Source organism: Palaemon carinicauda, chromosome 29, assembly GCF_036898095.1.
Source record: "Palaemon carinicauda isolate YSFRI2023 chromosome 29, ASM3689809v2, whole genome shotgun sequence".
NCBI classification, from domain to species: domain Eukaryota; kingdom Metazoa; phylum Arthropoda; class Malacostraca; order Decapoda; family Palaemonidae; genus Palaemon; species Palaemon carinicauda.
In genome coordinates this window covers 51989671-52004670 of record NC_090753.1, presented here as the reverse complement: position 1 = coordinate 52004670, position 15000 = coordinate 51989671, and the positions used below count along the sequence as shown (strand labels likewise).

General features: G+C 33.4%; 1 protein-coding gene across 2 annotated transcripts in view; it reads left to right on the top strand.

The window, feature by feature from the left end:
• Pgd (phosphogluconate dehydrogenase) overlaps positions 1–15000 on the top strand; it is a 100248-nt gene that overhangs the window by 37603 nt on the left and 47645 nt on the right. Inside the window, exon 1 of one of the 2 annotated variants that reach the window (XM_068352635.1) lies at positions 8902–9077. The exons of the other annotated variant lie outside the window; for it this stretch is intronic. Within the exon in view, the coding sequence (XP_068208736.1) occupies positions 8989–9077 (89 nt within the window). The 5' untranslated portion in view covers positions 8902–8988. Of the gene's footprint in view, positions 1–8901; positions 9078–15000 lie in introns of those variants that run through there. 2 annotated transcript variants of the gene reach the window in all.

Genomic DNA, 15000 nt, shown 5'->3' with positions numbered 1-15000 from the left:
CCCGAAGTAGGAAGGCTTTGATAAAGACATTTTGAAGTGCTAGAAGTAAGTAGGTTTTGAGAAAGACATTTTTAAGGTGCCAAAAGTAGTTAGGTTTAGAAAGCTATTTTTAAGGTGCTAGAAATAGATATGTTATGAAGAAATTTTTAAGGTGCCAGAAGTAGGTAGGCTATGAGAAAGCTATTTTGAAGGTTCCAGAAATAGGTTAGCTTTACGAATGACATTTGTAAGGTGCCAGAAGTAGGTAGACTTTGAGACACTTTTTAAGTTGCCAGAATTATGTACGCTTTAAGAAATATATTTTTAAGTGTCAGAAATAGGTAGTCTATGAGTTTCAATAAACTTATAGGATACCGAACTAGTTTGCGATAATTTCCACCGAGTCTTAAGACATTTTCAATATACTTAAAATAGACAGATTGCAAGTTCCTTTGAATTTTAAAACACTATGTTAACAGTGAAGGCCTAAATTCCTAAGCACTTGGAGTTCCATCTAATCTTAAGTCCTCTTTGGGAAAGATAATGAAACAAAAGTAGATGAGAAATTTATTTTAATTTAATTATTATTATTATTATTATTTTTATTATTATTATTATTTGCTAAGCTGCAACCCTAGTTGGAAAAGCAAGATGCTACAAGCACAAGGGCTTCAACAGGGAAAGTAGCCCAGTGAGGAAAGGAAATAAGGAAATAACCTACAAGAGACGTAATGAACAATTAAAATAAAATATTTCTTTAAAATGAATATTACTTCGAAGATTCCAAAACTTGATGTTTAGATTCCAAGAAGAGACAGGCCTACTTTTAGTTATCTCGTCGATCTTAATTTCCACCCGATAATTGCCTATAGTCCATTTTTTTTAGGGAGGCAGATTTGCACCGACTCGCAACGGTGCCCTTTTAGCTCTGAAAAGTTTTCTGATCGCTGATTGGTTAGAATTATCTTGTCCAACCAATCAGCGATCAGGAAACTTTTCCGAGCTATAAGGGCACCACTGCGAGCAAATGTGCCTCGCTAAAAGAAATTGACTATAAGCTGTGATTTGTGACCTGATTGTTATACGTCATCCACTGTGAGTAATTCCTAAAGTAATTAAAGATGAATAGAAGGTTCCTTTAATTTTTAATTAGACTGGAACGTTTCGTGTCAATTTCATTATGATAGATATTCTTGATAAAGAATAGTTTATTGTCTATCTACAATGATTCATGTTAAAAGCAAAAATGAAGATATATAATAATTTGTGCATATTTTTTTAGACTTTTTTTTTTTCCATTAATTACTGCGTTTGTACTTAAAGGTCAAGAAGTTCTGTTTCAATCTTGAGATATTCTTTTAAGAAGTGTTTAGAAATATAAAAGAAAAGTTATATTTTGCCATGAAATTTTTTTTTTTCAAAACTCTCAAAAACAAAGAACCATGTTTTAACTTGTATTTTAACTTATAATTCTTCAATCTGTTATTTAATCAGCTATTATATAATAAATTTAATTGCGTGCTAAATATAAACTTTTATTCTTTTAGAAAATATATTTTTTACAAATTATTAAACAAGGATAAATCTATATATAGCCTACGTCCATGAAAATCTTTTGCATTTAAAATGTAATTTTTTTCAGATTAAAGAAGAAATCAGACTTATCGGTATGATGTTTTATTAGTTAGTCTTTTTAGTTATAATTCTGGACGAGTGAAAGTGATTAATGAGTCACACGGCGTCTCAAACTCTGGCACTTACTTCTAGCTGGATGGCTCTTTATATACGATTAATAAGAATTCAATAGTATTCTATTATATTTATCAGTATCAGAGTTATTATATTTACGACCTATTGAAATTAATTAATTAAAAGAATCTTCATCAAAAAGTGATCGAGTTTCGTGTCTTACTCAAACTCTGGCACTTACTGACACTTCTAGGTGGATGGCTCTTCTGCCTACGATTAATAAGAATTAATTAGTTCTATTATATTTATTAGTATCATAATTATATTTATAAACTATTGAAATTGATTAATTAAAAGAATCGACATCAAACCTTGAAATCACTCAACGATTAAACCCAAAGACCAACAGCGTTACAGACATTGTGCACCCTCAAAAAGTCTCGCTCTGTTGAACCCAAGTGAGCAATTGGGTGGGGCCTGCAGTGGGACTCCTCTTTTGTGGGAAGGGGGAGGGGGGTGGGAGAAGGCTTATTACAACCCTGGAGGGGTGGGGGGTGAGGAATTGAGAGAGAACAAGAGGGGAAAGTTTTGCCTTTGAAGGTTGTTGAATTATATATTTATGTGAGGTGGGGGGGGGGGGGGAATAGGAAGGAGTTGTGAAATTAGAATTAGGTGGTTACTGGAGAAGTTGGAGGGGGTAGAGCCCCCCGTGGAGGGGGGGCTTTCTACTTCAGGGTTGGCACTTGCCTCCCGATTAGTTTCCGGCAGTCTGAAAGTCTTACTTGTTCCAGTGACAGACGGACTTTTGTGCGAAAGAGTTCGGTGTTTTTGTTTGTGCTCTCATTAAGTGTTTTTTTGTGTGTTAATATCAAGTGTGTTGTCATCGTTGTGGTTAATATTTTTTTTTTTAAATTTCATGTTTATTTCAAACTATTTTTGTTTATCATTTTTTTTATTTATCACGGTTACCCTTTTTTACATATGTTTTTGCAAGTTTATCTTAACCATTTGTCATGATGATTGCAAATATAAATGCATACATACTGTAAATCATTCCATATTTTAATACCCTTCTTTATTTTTCAATATCACGTGTTTCCTTAATTGAGGAAATGAAAGTAATGTCATTTCATTGATGTAGGCTTTCTGTTAGAGCCCCCAACCCCCTTATTATTAATTCTGAGCGGACGTCGGTAGACTGGGAGTAAGGCACGGGCCTAGCAAACGTGAATAAGTTGTTAGCCACTTTGATTGTTTATACCTTCCAAAGTTGGCTATTAGTGTTTCTAAATCATATATATATATATATATATATATATATATATATATATATATATATATATATACAATACGTATATATATAAAGTATATATTTACACTTTTATAATAAATATATATAGATATATATATAATTTTATAATATATATGTTTATATATGTATATATATATATACATATATATATATTATATATATATATATATATATATATATATATATATATAAATGAATGTGTATATATATATATATATATATATATATATGTATGATATATATACACAAAGAATATGTATGTATATACGTGATTGTATATATATAATTCATATAATGGATGTATGTATAAATGTCTTGTCATTTTCTACTTCAGTGAGATACCGAAAAAAAAAAATCTTACATCCACATCGATGTGCCAGGTGGAAATCAGACACTGTATCCTAGTATTATGCCCTTTTATAATAGAACATTTTAATAAAAGGGCGAGAATAGTCGCAGTTTTTTCAATGGGTTATACAGCCAATTGCTTTTTTAATTGAGAATAAAAAAAAAGGCGCCTAGTTTTCCATTTTCTTTAGTTACTGGTGATGATATTCTCGTTTTCTTTCCCACTGCTTTTTATTATTATTGTTATTATTACTACTACTACTACTACTACTACTACTACTACTACTACTACTATTACAATCCTAGTTGGAAAAGCAGGATGCTATAAGCCCAAGAGATCCAACTGGGAAAATAGCCCAGTAAGGAAAGGAAACAAGGAAATAAATAAACTACAAGAGAAGTAATTCACAATTAAAATGAAATAATTTAAGAATAGTAACATTAAATTAGATCTATATACTGTACAAACTGTAAAAACTAAAAGAAAAAAAAATTGTGATAGAATGGTGTGCCTGAGTGTACCCACAAGCAAGAGAACTCTATCCCAAGGCAGTGGAAGACCATGGTACAGAGGCTATGGCACTACCCAAGACTAGAGAACAAAGGTTTGATGTTGGAATGTCCTTCTCCTAGAAGAGCTGCTTACTTAGAGAAAAATAGCCACTGAACAATAGCAAGGAATAATCCTATGCCAATTTGATTAGGGAAATTGTGTGGATGAAAATGTCGTTATGAAATTCCCAACAAAACATTGCAAATTAGTTTATTTTGCAAGCGCCAAAGCCTAATTGGATCAAGCAATAATATAAATGTAATTAATAGTAATGCAATAATGCCTAGCAGAATGAGACAGTAATATGAATTGAAATAATAATGCCTAGCTTAATGAGGCAACGATATAAATGTAATAATAAACCGATATAATGTAATGGAGTATTTTTTATTTCATTTTACTGGAGCAATTCTAAGTATCGACCCGAAAGTAAAAGTTACGTGACACAGCACCTTCTACAAGATTCATTCGAATGTGCGTGTCTATGTCAGTTTGCCCGCGCATGCGTAAAAAAAAAGAGATAATCCAATCTTGACACCTGGATAATGAATGAATAATATATTATCCAGCGTAACCTGGAAATATTGACTATGTATGCAGGTATGAATGAGGGTGGTCCTGTGGCTGGTGTATTTAGGGTAGTAGGTCGGAGTAGATTATTGGAACCGGGAGGATAAAAGGGCGGGAGACTTTATCGATAGATTCCTAAAGGTAGAAGTGCGCCTTAGTGCTGTGCTTCTTCAGTAGAGTTCTCTCTCTTGACCTGGAATGACCGGAAGCATTACTGAAGACACGCTGCTTCCTGGCGCTGTCATGGAAGGAGAAGAAGAGGAAGAAAGACGCTATGATTGGTACGTGGTTGGAATGTACTATGTACACACAGTAAAGTGTTCGCACATTCCCCGTAGTAGTGATACAAGTAGTGCTAGATTCATGTCTGAAAGTGGGCCTCTACAGTACAGTGGACCTGGCCTTTGTTGGTGGAATTATTTTCTATAAAACGTTCGCTTAGATTTCTAACTTTTGAAATGGCCAACGGCGATGATTTATTCGTGAGTCGAGTGATTTTACAAATGGCATTAGACCATCGATTTGTATTTGATACCAGTGTAATGCGGATTGAAGTTCGGATATGTTTTGATGTAGAACCGAGTGAACACGATACCTCGAGTTTTAGCTGAATAGTTCTGGCGAATTAATCCTTTTTTTGCCCTCATCTTGATCTAAGTCTTTAAGATCATGTGAAATACATTTTGTATTAAAACCTTTCATGGGATTCATTGTACGGTTTAAAAAAAACACATATACTCTATGTTCTGTTTAATGTAACTAATTTATATTTTTTTTTTTGGGGGGGGGCCAATTTTGTCTAAACCGGATATCATAGCCAATTGAATTGCATCAATCATAACAATGAGTACAATTAGAATAAATCGGGTATTAAACGAATGTCAAGGGGCAATTATTTCAATAATATTGCATTGTTTTCTAAGACTTGATATTATCTTGCAACAGTTTACTCGACAACTGACAAGGTGTTAACAAAGGTATTTTGAAAGTCGAAACACTTTTATGTACGCGAGCTTCCGGTTTCATTTAGTTTCATGAGGTTTAATCATTTGTGTTTTAGAAGCACGAATCTCTCTCTCTCTCTCTCTCTCTCTCTCTCTCTCTCTCTCTCTCTCTCTCGTTTTATATACGGCTAGGAATTACAGCACTCATTATATGTATGTGTATATATATATATATATATATATATATATATATATATATATATGTATGTATGTATGTATGTATGTATGTATATATGTGTGGGGTGTGAAGTAGGAGATAATGAAAGGAGAATTATTGAATTAAAAGCTCAAGATAGAGACGACTGGTGAAATCTAACCGAGGCCCTTTGCGTCAATAGGCGTAGGAGGAGATGATGATATGTATGTATGTATGTATGTATGTATGCATGTATATATATATATATATATATATATATATATATATATATATATATATATATATATATATGTATATATATATATATATTGTAAAAAATCATTTTTCAATTTTGCAACAATTCTATGGCAGCGCAGAGCCGTAAAATGAACTGGAATTAGGACCTGTTAATAAGATAGGTATGCCATCATCGTTCAGTGCAGCTTTTGTTTAGAAAGCGAGTATAAGGAAAAGATATTAGTTAAGGTGAAGTAAAGGAATATTTTTGCCAAAGGATAAATGCAATTATGATAACCTTGATTCTATAGACTTTGTTGGTATTGACAAGTTATTATTCTTAATATTTTCTTCTGAAAGATCAAACACTGACAGGCTGCCACCTTGAAAAGCTGGAAATATGAACAACAATATTCCATCTTCTATCTTATTTATCTTCCTCCTGTTTTTTTTTTTTATGAAAGATCTGATTTAATTTTGTCACTGTTCTTAAAAGATTTTATTTTGATTGTTTATAACTTCTCTTGTAGTTTATTTCCTTGTTTCCTTTCCTCACTGGGCTATTTTTCCTGTCGGAGCCCTTACGCTTGTAGCATCTTGCTTTTCTTACTACGGTTATAATAATAATGATAATAATAATAATAATAATAATAATGATAATAATAATAATATTAATAATAATAATAATAATAATAATGAGTATTAAAACAAAAACCTTAACAGTATGCGTATACGTAGTCTTTACAAGGCAAGGGTTATAGCTTAGCCTGTAGTAATAATAATAATAATAATAATAATAATAATAATATGCATATGGAAACAAAAACTTAACAGTAAGCGTACACGTAGTCTATACAAGACAAGGGTTATAGCTTAGCTTGTAGCAGTAGTAATATTAATAATAATAATAATGATAAAATAATATGCGTATTGAAACAAAAACCTTCACAGTAAGAGGTACACGCTATCCAGACAAGCCAAGGTCATGAAAAATAGACGTTAATTTTCTCGCTAAATGTTGAAAACATTCCAAGGAAATAGCATAGAGAGAAGACAGTATGAAAGTCGAAGGGGAAGGAAGAGAAATATTTCAATATTTTGAGAAGTGAGGCCGTGCTGTTTTAGAGGACGCCTTTCAAGGTTGAGTTGTCTTGAGGTTTTCTTTAATTGCCTTGGAGATTGTCATTACGTAATGGATGTGTATGCTTTGAGGGAGTCATACATACATACATACACACAGACATAAACGTTTATGTTGCAAATGCAGCCCTTTCTATTCCACTGCAGGACAAAGCCCTCTGACATGTCAATTCATGACTGAGATTTAGTCTGATTTCATCATCATGTTATCCAGTAATGCAGGAAGATATGTCTATTCCACTGCTGGACAAAGGCCTCAGACATGTCAATCCATGTCTGAGGTTTAGTCTGTTTTCATCACCATGTTGGCCAGTGGGGATGGGTGATGATGGGAGCTCTTTCTATTCCACTGCAGGGCATAGGCCTCAGACATGTCAATCCATGTCTGAGGTTTAGTCTGTTTTCATCACCATGCTCTCCAGTGCTGATTGGTGATGGTGGGAGATTTTCCGTCTGGTCGCTCATAGCAAATCAACCTATTATGGGTGGACCAGACAATTACAGCTTTGACTATTTTACCACATTAAGGTATCCCCAACTCAGAACGTAAATATTGAAATTTGTGAAATCTTGTGCAGAGAACCTTCAGGATATCAGCCACTTTTATTACTGCAATGGAAAATTCATTAGTAACACTATTATATTGGACCTTATACGGTTTAGAACACTCTGTGACCTTGCTGTGCACTGTAGGAATTAGAAAAGTTAGTATAGCCTCGACCAATTGCACCAACTTTTTACCCTTCGACTCGACCTTCCCTCTATCTTCCTTATCTGTTATTCTTGGTTGCATCTTAGTGCTGACTGGGCTCCCCGGTCCCAGTGCTGGAACATGTAACCATATATTCTCATAAATCAAATCAAAGTTGCCATCCTACACTCATACTGGACAACCCTCCTCGATTTCTTAAACTTCCTGAAAAGAAAACACATTGAAGTATTTGCGTAATGCCACGACTAGCAAAGCTATACTAGTCAGGGCCACCCATACTAAGTTGTTTTGCTGGTAGCGATCAGGCAAAAATCTCCCACCATCACCAATCCGCAGTGGCCAGTGTGGTGATGAAACTGGTCAAACTTCAGACCGGAATTTACATGTCTGAGGTCTTTGTAATGTTGTTGTTGTTGTTGTAAGGAGCATGGTGATGGAAAGAGATAAGACGTTGGTGCTGTATTTGTCTGAAGAGTTGATGCATTACTGGTGAGCCATCTTTACTGGTGTGTGAGGTCTATAGTTTTTCTAAAGATGCAGCTTCAGTGGAGATATTATTATTATTATTATTATTATTATTATTATTATTATTATTATTTACTTTTCATCACATACTGCAGATTGGTGGTAGATAGTGTGCGATTATTATTATTATTATTATTATTACTATTATTATTATTATTATTATTATTATTATTATTATTATTATTATTATTATTATTCTGAACTTTAACTTGACAAGACTATATTGCGACCTCTAGCAATTTTCAAGTGATTAATGGCGATTTCTTCCATTGCCATCAAGTGAGCACCACTTTCGTGTGTAAATGATTTTTTTTTTTTTTCATTATTATTATTATTATTATTATTTTCATACTCCTCGGTATCGGACAATTTCTCTTGGCCAACTGTGAACGTTTCGGGCATGTTCCATTTCGTGAGATTTTTTTTTTTTTTTTTTTTTTTTTTTTTTTTTTTTTTTTTTTTTTTTTTTTTTTTTGGCAATTTGCACTGCTGTATATTGTGCACATTCCCCATCACATTCATCCGTATGTTAATTTCAGCTCACCCCGTGAAGCATAAACTGAACATTCTTTGAAAAATAAAAGAAAAAATAGTGTATGTTGTGAATAACGTTTTGCCCCCCACAATTCCCGAAGGGCGTCCTTGAAGAAGAGAATAGAAAATAGGAACAATAAAGGGAGTCGGCGCGAATCCACCGCCTTAAAGGACTTCTTAATCCTTCCTTCTTCAACGGCTCTGAGCGAGCTGTTGGTGTGCGGCCGTCTGTGCGTTGCCATCCAGGACATGCGAGCTTGGCTGACGTCCCTGTGCAGTATGGGTAACGTACCTTGCAAGACCCTCAAGACCATGGCCATGAGGAGAGGCGAACCTGTGTAAGTAGCTCGAGGCACAAGAGAGAGTTTTTGTCACTAGGTGGGTTTGTCAAGTCTGTGGATTGGCGGATGGTCGGGAGAGCACTGCATGATGCCCGTGAATTGGCTGATTGGTTAATTTTGAGTTTTCTGGCATCCTGATATCTAATGTCATTGAAGCCATTATCGTTCTTATAAAAAAATAATAAAAAGAACTTATTTAAAACTGTAAAAGCAAAGATGTCAAAGGTAAATAGCTTTCAGAAGACTTGCTTGTGAAATAAATAAAAAAACACAGGTAGCATAGTACAACACATCCTGCCCAAGAATCTTGGCAAATATGAACCTGTGTTCTCCACCTCGAGCCTCGAGCATATATATTTCTCAAGGTGATAAAAGTGGGGGCATTCTTTTATCAAGTGCCTCACTACCTGTGTAAATCCCCGTAGGGTAAAGCTGGTACACTAAGGTATCCATGAAGAGAGTCGAACCTTTAGGTACGCATGAAGAGAGTTGAACCTGTATTAATAGGTTCGGATTCAGCCATTTTTTGGCACAAAAGATGTGCCTTGTTTACCTAATGGTGAACAGATAATAAGGATAGTTGAACCTATGTAAGTTGTTGTTTGTCTGTTTGTTTGTTTTTAGTTTGCAAATGATCAAGTAAGCACTCCTTGGTGGCTATGAAGATCTTTGAGGTTTTGTATATACCGTAGCAACTCGTTTTAAATTATTTAATTAGCACCCAATGGTATCCATGAGGAAGGTTGAACTTCTAGCGATTAATTTGGGGGTATTTAACCAAGTTTGAGAACTTGAATGTTCTAGTGTTAATTGCCCAATTGTAGAGTTGCACTCTATGAGGACCATGTGAAGTATGATGACCATATGGAAGGTTGAATCTGTTAGAACAGTTTGAGGTCTGTTTATGGTTGTGTAGATTATTTATATAGCATTTATTAGCAGGTGATTATTCCATCAATTAATTGGGCATAATAAGAGATGAATGAAATTGGTAAGTTTAGTGCGAACCCTCTTAAGTATGTGATGCTCTTGAACGAGACCAGTCTGGTAAATTTATGAATGAATTAAAAAATGGTGCCATAGTTAACTATGTGATGCTCTTCAAGTTCTTGAACGGGAAAAGTCTTGTAAATTTTATAGTAAATTGAAAAATGGTGCCATAGAAGTTATTAATTGCTAAAAATAAAACTTTCATTTGGCTTTCAGCAAATAGTCAAAGTGCCACTTAGCCATGTCGCAATGAATAAGCTTACGAACTATGCATTCTCTCTCTCTCTCTCTCTCTCTCTCTCTCTCTCTCTCTCTCTCTCTCTCTCTCTCTCTCTCTCTCTCTCTCTCTCTCTCATGCACAATTAAAAAGAATTCGTTACCATCGAGTGTCAATAGTTATTAGTTTAGTACGATGTATTACAGTTTTAATTTTTCTAAATTTTCATTTTTTACGTTATTAATATTTACTTTATTCATTTTTTAACGTAACTCATTTTTTTACGTTATTAGTTTTTTACGTTATTTCATTTTTAACGTTCGTTTTTTACATTATTAACTTTTTTTTTTTACCTATAATCAATATATTTCTTGACTCATTTTTTAAATTCACTTTCAACTAATTTCATTCTAACTTGTTATTACCTTACTTATAACGTCTCTCATGATGTCACATTAATTTGGTCATGTAAGTAAATAGAGAGTACGCATGCATATTAACATTCATAATTTACTGTCATTACCTTGCGTAAATGCACTGCCGTATCCAGACATTTCCATGAGGATGACGCACATGTTTACGTGGTTATTTCCGCTTATAATAATAATTAACAATAATTAGAAAGCAAACAGCTACGTCCCACTTACTCTGTCAGCATGAATGTCAACTTGAGGTTGCATGTAATTAATTTCGTCGGATGTCACAATTCTTAATTTTAGTTACTGTCAACTTCACTGGAACAATTACCATTATAAACCTCTAATGCCTCGGTAGTTTTGGGGAGGGTTATAAATGTAGTTTCAAAGAACTGTTTTTAAGGTGAAGGTAAATTGCCGTGAAACAAATATAATTTGCAATGTCGTTTCTTATATTAGAGCCAGAGGTTTGTAAGAAAATATATTTTAGTTTTTATGCGAGTTGACAAATTATTATTAAGAACTGTTTTTAAGGTGAAGGTAAATTGCCGTGAAACAAATATTATAATTTGCAATGTTTCTTATATAAGAGCCAGAGGTTTGTAAGAAAATATATTATAGTTTTGATGTGAGTTGACAAATTATTATTTTCAATGTCATTTTTTGTTTAGGAATCAGAGGTTTGTAAAAAAACTTATTATTGTTTTTATGTTAGTAGACAAATAATTATTATTTTCAATGCAATTTTTGTGGTATAAGAATCAGTGGTTTGTAAGAAAATTTATTATAGGTCTTATGTGAGTAGAAAAATTATTATTATTTTCAATGTCATTTTTTGTTTAAGAATCAGGGGTTTGTAAGAAAATTTATTATAGTTTTTGATATGTGAGTAATTCATCTGCAAGTCTGCAGATTTTGGTTTTTATCTTTTGTGGAAAAAAAATCTGAAAAAGTATCTCCTTGTGTAGTTTGAAAATGTGTTATATTTTCTATATCTCGAGGTCTTATTTTTTTTTTTTCATTTTTAGAATGTTTACATCAACTCCATAATGATCTTGTAATGAATGTTTATAAAAGTTTAGCCTCCACGAGCATAATCCAAAATTGTCCTCTCTTAAATGCTTCCGGACTCATTAGCTATTGCAAGTGTTAGCCTATTCATTAATTCAAATATATTTAAAAAAATTATAAATACATTTCAGTAATATATATGTGTATATATATATATATGTATATATATATATATGTATATATATATATATATATATATATATATATGTATATATGTGTGTATATATATATATATATATATGTATATATATATATATATATATATATATATATATATATATATATATATATATATATAATTTGATATATTTTCTTCGGTCATAACATCCACACACATCATCATCTCGGATTCTCATCACTTAGGTCATTTTATGATAGCAATTAGTAATGTTTATATTGTCTCATAAGACTTGTGTATATATACACATATGTATGATGTATGTATGTAGATGATAGATGTTGAATGTACTTTATTCATGTTTGTACGTGTTCAACTTGAAGCCATTTTTCTTAATAAGCGTTGATTCCCTAGAAAGCAGGGCAAGACCTTTGCCACATTCATAATTATATTTTAAATTTTTATCAAACAACTATAAAAAAAACTCCCTTAACATTTACCTAATTAACTCGCACCTCTGAGGAAGGCTCACCAGCGACTTGCCTAACAGCATACACTCGCTGCGCTACTGGTTCTCTCTCTATGGATGTTGAGACCATACATATAAGTTTACCTATATTATATACAGTCCATCTTTACTTCCGCCAACGAAGTTGGAAGGAGGTTATGTTTTACCCCCTGTTTGTGTGCGTGTGTGTGTTTGTTTGTGAATAACTTCCTGGCCACAATTTGTCTGGCCCCAAATTTTAATCGTGAAGTAATGAAACAGGCAGAAATTAACTGTTTTGTTAAAAGCTGGAAAAAAATAGATTTTGGAAGGTCAAGGTTACGGTCAAGCAAAATGTGCAATTCACGTAATCAGCCATAATGTTTGGACATCGTTGTCACAGACTTCAAACTTGGTTCACATTTCAGTGTATGAAAATCCACGCCAATTAATACATGTTAATACAAAGGTCAAGGTTGAGCAATAGTCTAGAAATAAACTGCCGCGACGGAGGTCTGTGCTCTACTGAGTGCCCCTCTAGTTATTGGTTTTGTTAGCCTGATGATAGTTTCGTAGTAATCTCTAGAACGATTCTTATTAGTTCTACCGATAGTAATAGTTATATTTTATTTATAAATAAGGAAATGTAAAGGTTTTTGAAACAGTTGGTAATAACAATACAGGGAAATCAAAACTCTAGTTATTACTCTTGGAATCGAGGTCTTGAATGAAGTGTCAGGGTTTAATTCTCAGCTCAACACACCGGACGTCTGTGTACATTATTGTACACCGGACGCAAGGCTGCTCGGACGCTGTAATGTGTACGTGTACCTTTACGCCAAAAAAAAAAAAAAAAAAAAGAATTGTGCTTTTTTTTTTTTTTTTTTTTTTTTTGCTTTTCTTACTTTTCTTACTTTAAAACTCTTCATTATTCTTTGCTGGAAGCGTTCTAATAGTTGTAAATTTTGTAGATGCTGTCTGAGAAAAGATCTGGCAGTAATTTTAGAGTTCTGGAAGCGTTGAAAATGTTATAGATGCTGTCTGATGTACCTTTGTCAGGTATGTCATTTTGCTCTTTATCTTGGATCCGTTTCCTTTCGTGGAGGTCTTGTAATGGGGATTGATACTTCAATTTTGCCAATCTGTTTTCAAATTTTATAGATTTTCATTTGTTTGATTTTCTATAAATGATTCAAAAATACAATTATTTTATTTATATTTGTTTTGCGAGGGTTGTGGTGGCCAATGAGGTAATGTCCCTGACTGGTGAACGCCAGACTGGGGTTAGAGTCCCACTCAAACTCGTTAGTTCATTTGGTGGCTGCAACCTCACCATCCTTGTGAACTAAGAAGGGGGGGGGGGTTGGGGGAGCCTATAGGTCTACCTTCTGAGTCATCAGCAGCCATTGCCTGGCCCACCTTGGTCCTAGCTTGGGTGGAGATGGGCCTTGGGTGCTAATCCTATGTATTTATGGTCAGTCTCTAGGGCGTTATCCTGCTCGATAGGGTAATGTCACTGTCCCTTGCATCTCCCATTCATGAGCGGCCTTTAAACCTTTAAATGTATCAAGATTATTGCCATAATGATAAACATCATCTACTTGTGTTGTAAATTTGAAAGATTACATTATTATATTTAGAAATAAATATGGTATTAATTGTGAAAATTTTGCTACAATTAAGCCCTGTTATAATGGCAGGTTTTTGCTGCGTGTTAATTTTGAAAGAACTAGGATATGCAGCACGTTGAATTCATTTAAACCTTCAAGTAGAAAAGATGAATTAAGAAAGTTTCTTTACCTTCGTCTATAATTTACCCTAATTCTAAGCATTGATGCTATTATTATTATTATTATTATTATTATTATTATTATTATTATTATTATTATTATTATTGTCATTTTTATTATCATTATTATTATTATTATTATTATTATTATTATTATTATTACAAGCTCAGATATATCCCTAATTGGAAAAGCAAGATACTATAATCCCAAGGGCTCCAACAGGGAAAAATAATCCAGTGAGGAAAGGAAACTAGTAAATAAAAAGAAATACAAGAGAAGTAATAAACAATCAAAATAAAATGTACCAAGAACAGTAACAACATTAATTTAGATCTTTTATATATAAGCTATAAAAACTTCAAAAACTAAGAAACTAAGAGAGAGAGAGAGAGAGAGAGAGAGAGAGAGAGAGAGAGAGAGAGAGAGAGAGAGAGAGAATAGCGTGCCCGAGTGTACCCCCAAGCAAGAGAAGTCTAATCCAAGTCGGTGGAAGGCCACCATGATACAGAGGGTATGGCACTACCCAAGACGAGAGAACAGGATATGATTCAGACCGTATTATTATCATTATAACTTGATGAGCTACATCCCTAGTTGGAAAAGCAAGATGCTATAAGCCCAGGGGCTCCAACAGGGAAAATAGCCCTGTGTGGAAAGGAAAGAAATAACATTAAAATAAATACTTCCTATATAAACTATAAAAACTTTAACAAAAGAGGAAGAGATATAAGATGAAATTTTGTGCCTGAGTGTACCCTCAAGCAAGTGAACTCAAATCCAAGATAGTGGAAGGCCATTATGCAGTAGAGGTTAGGAAGATTTTTTTTTTTT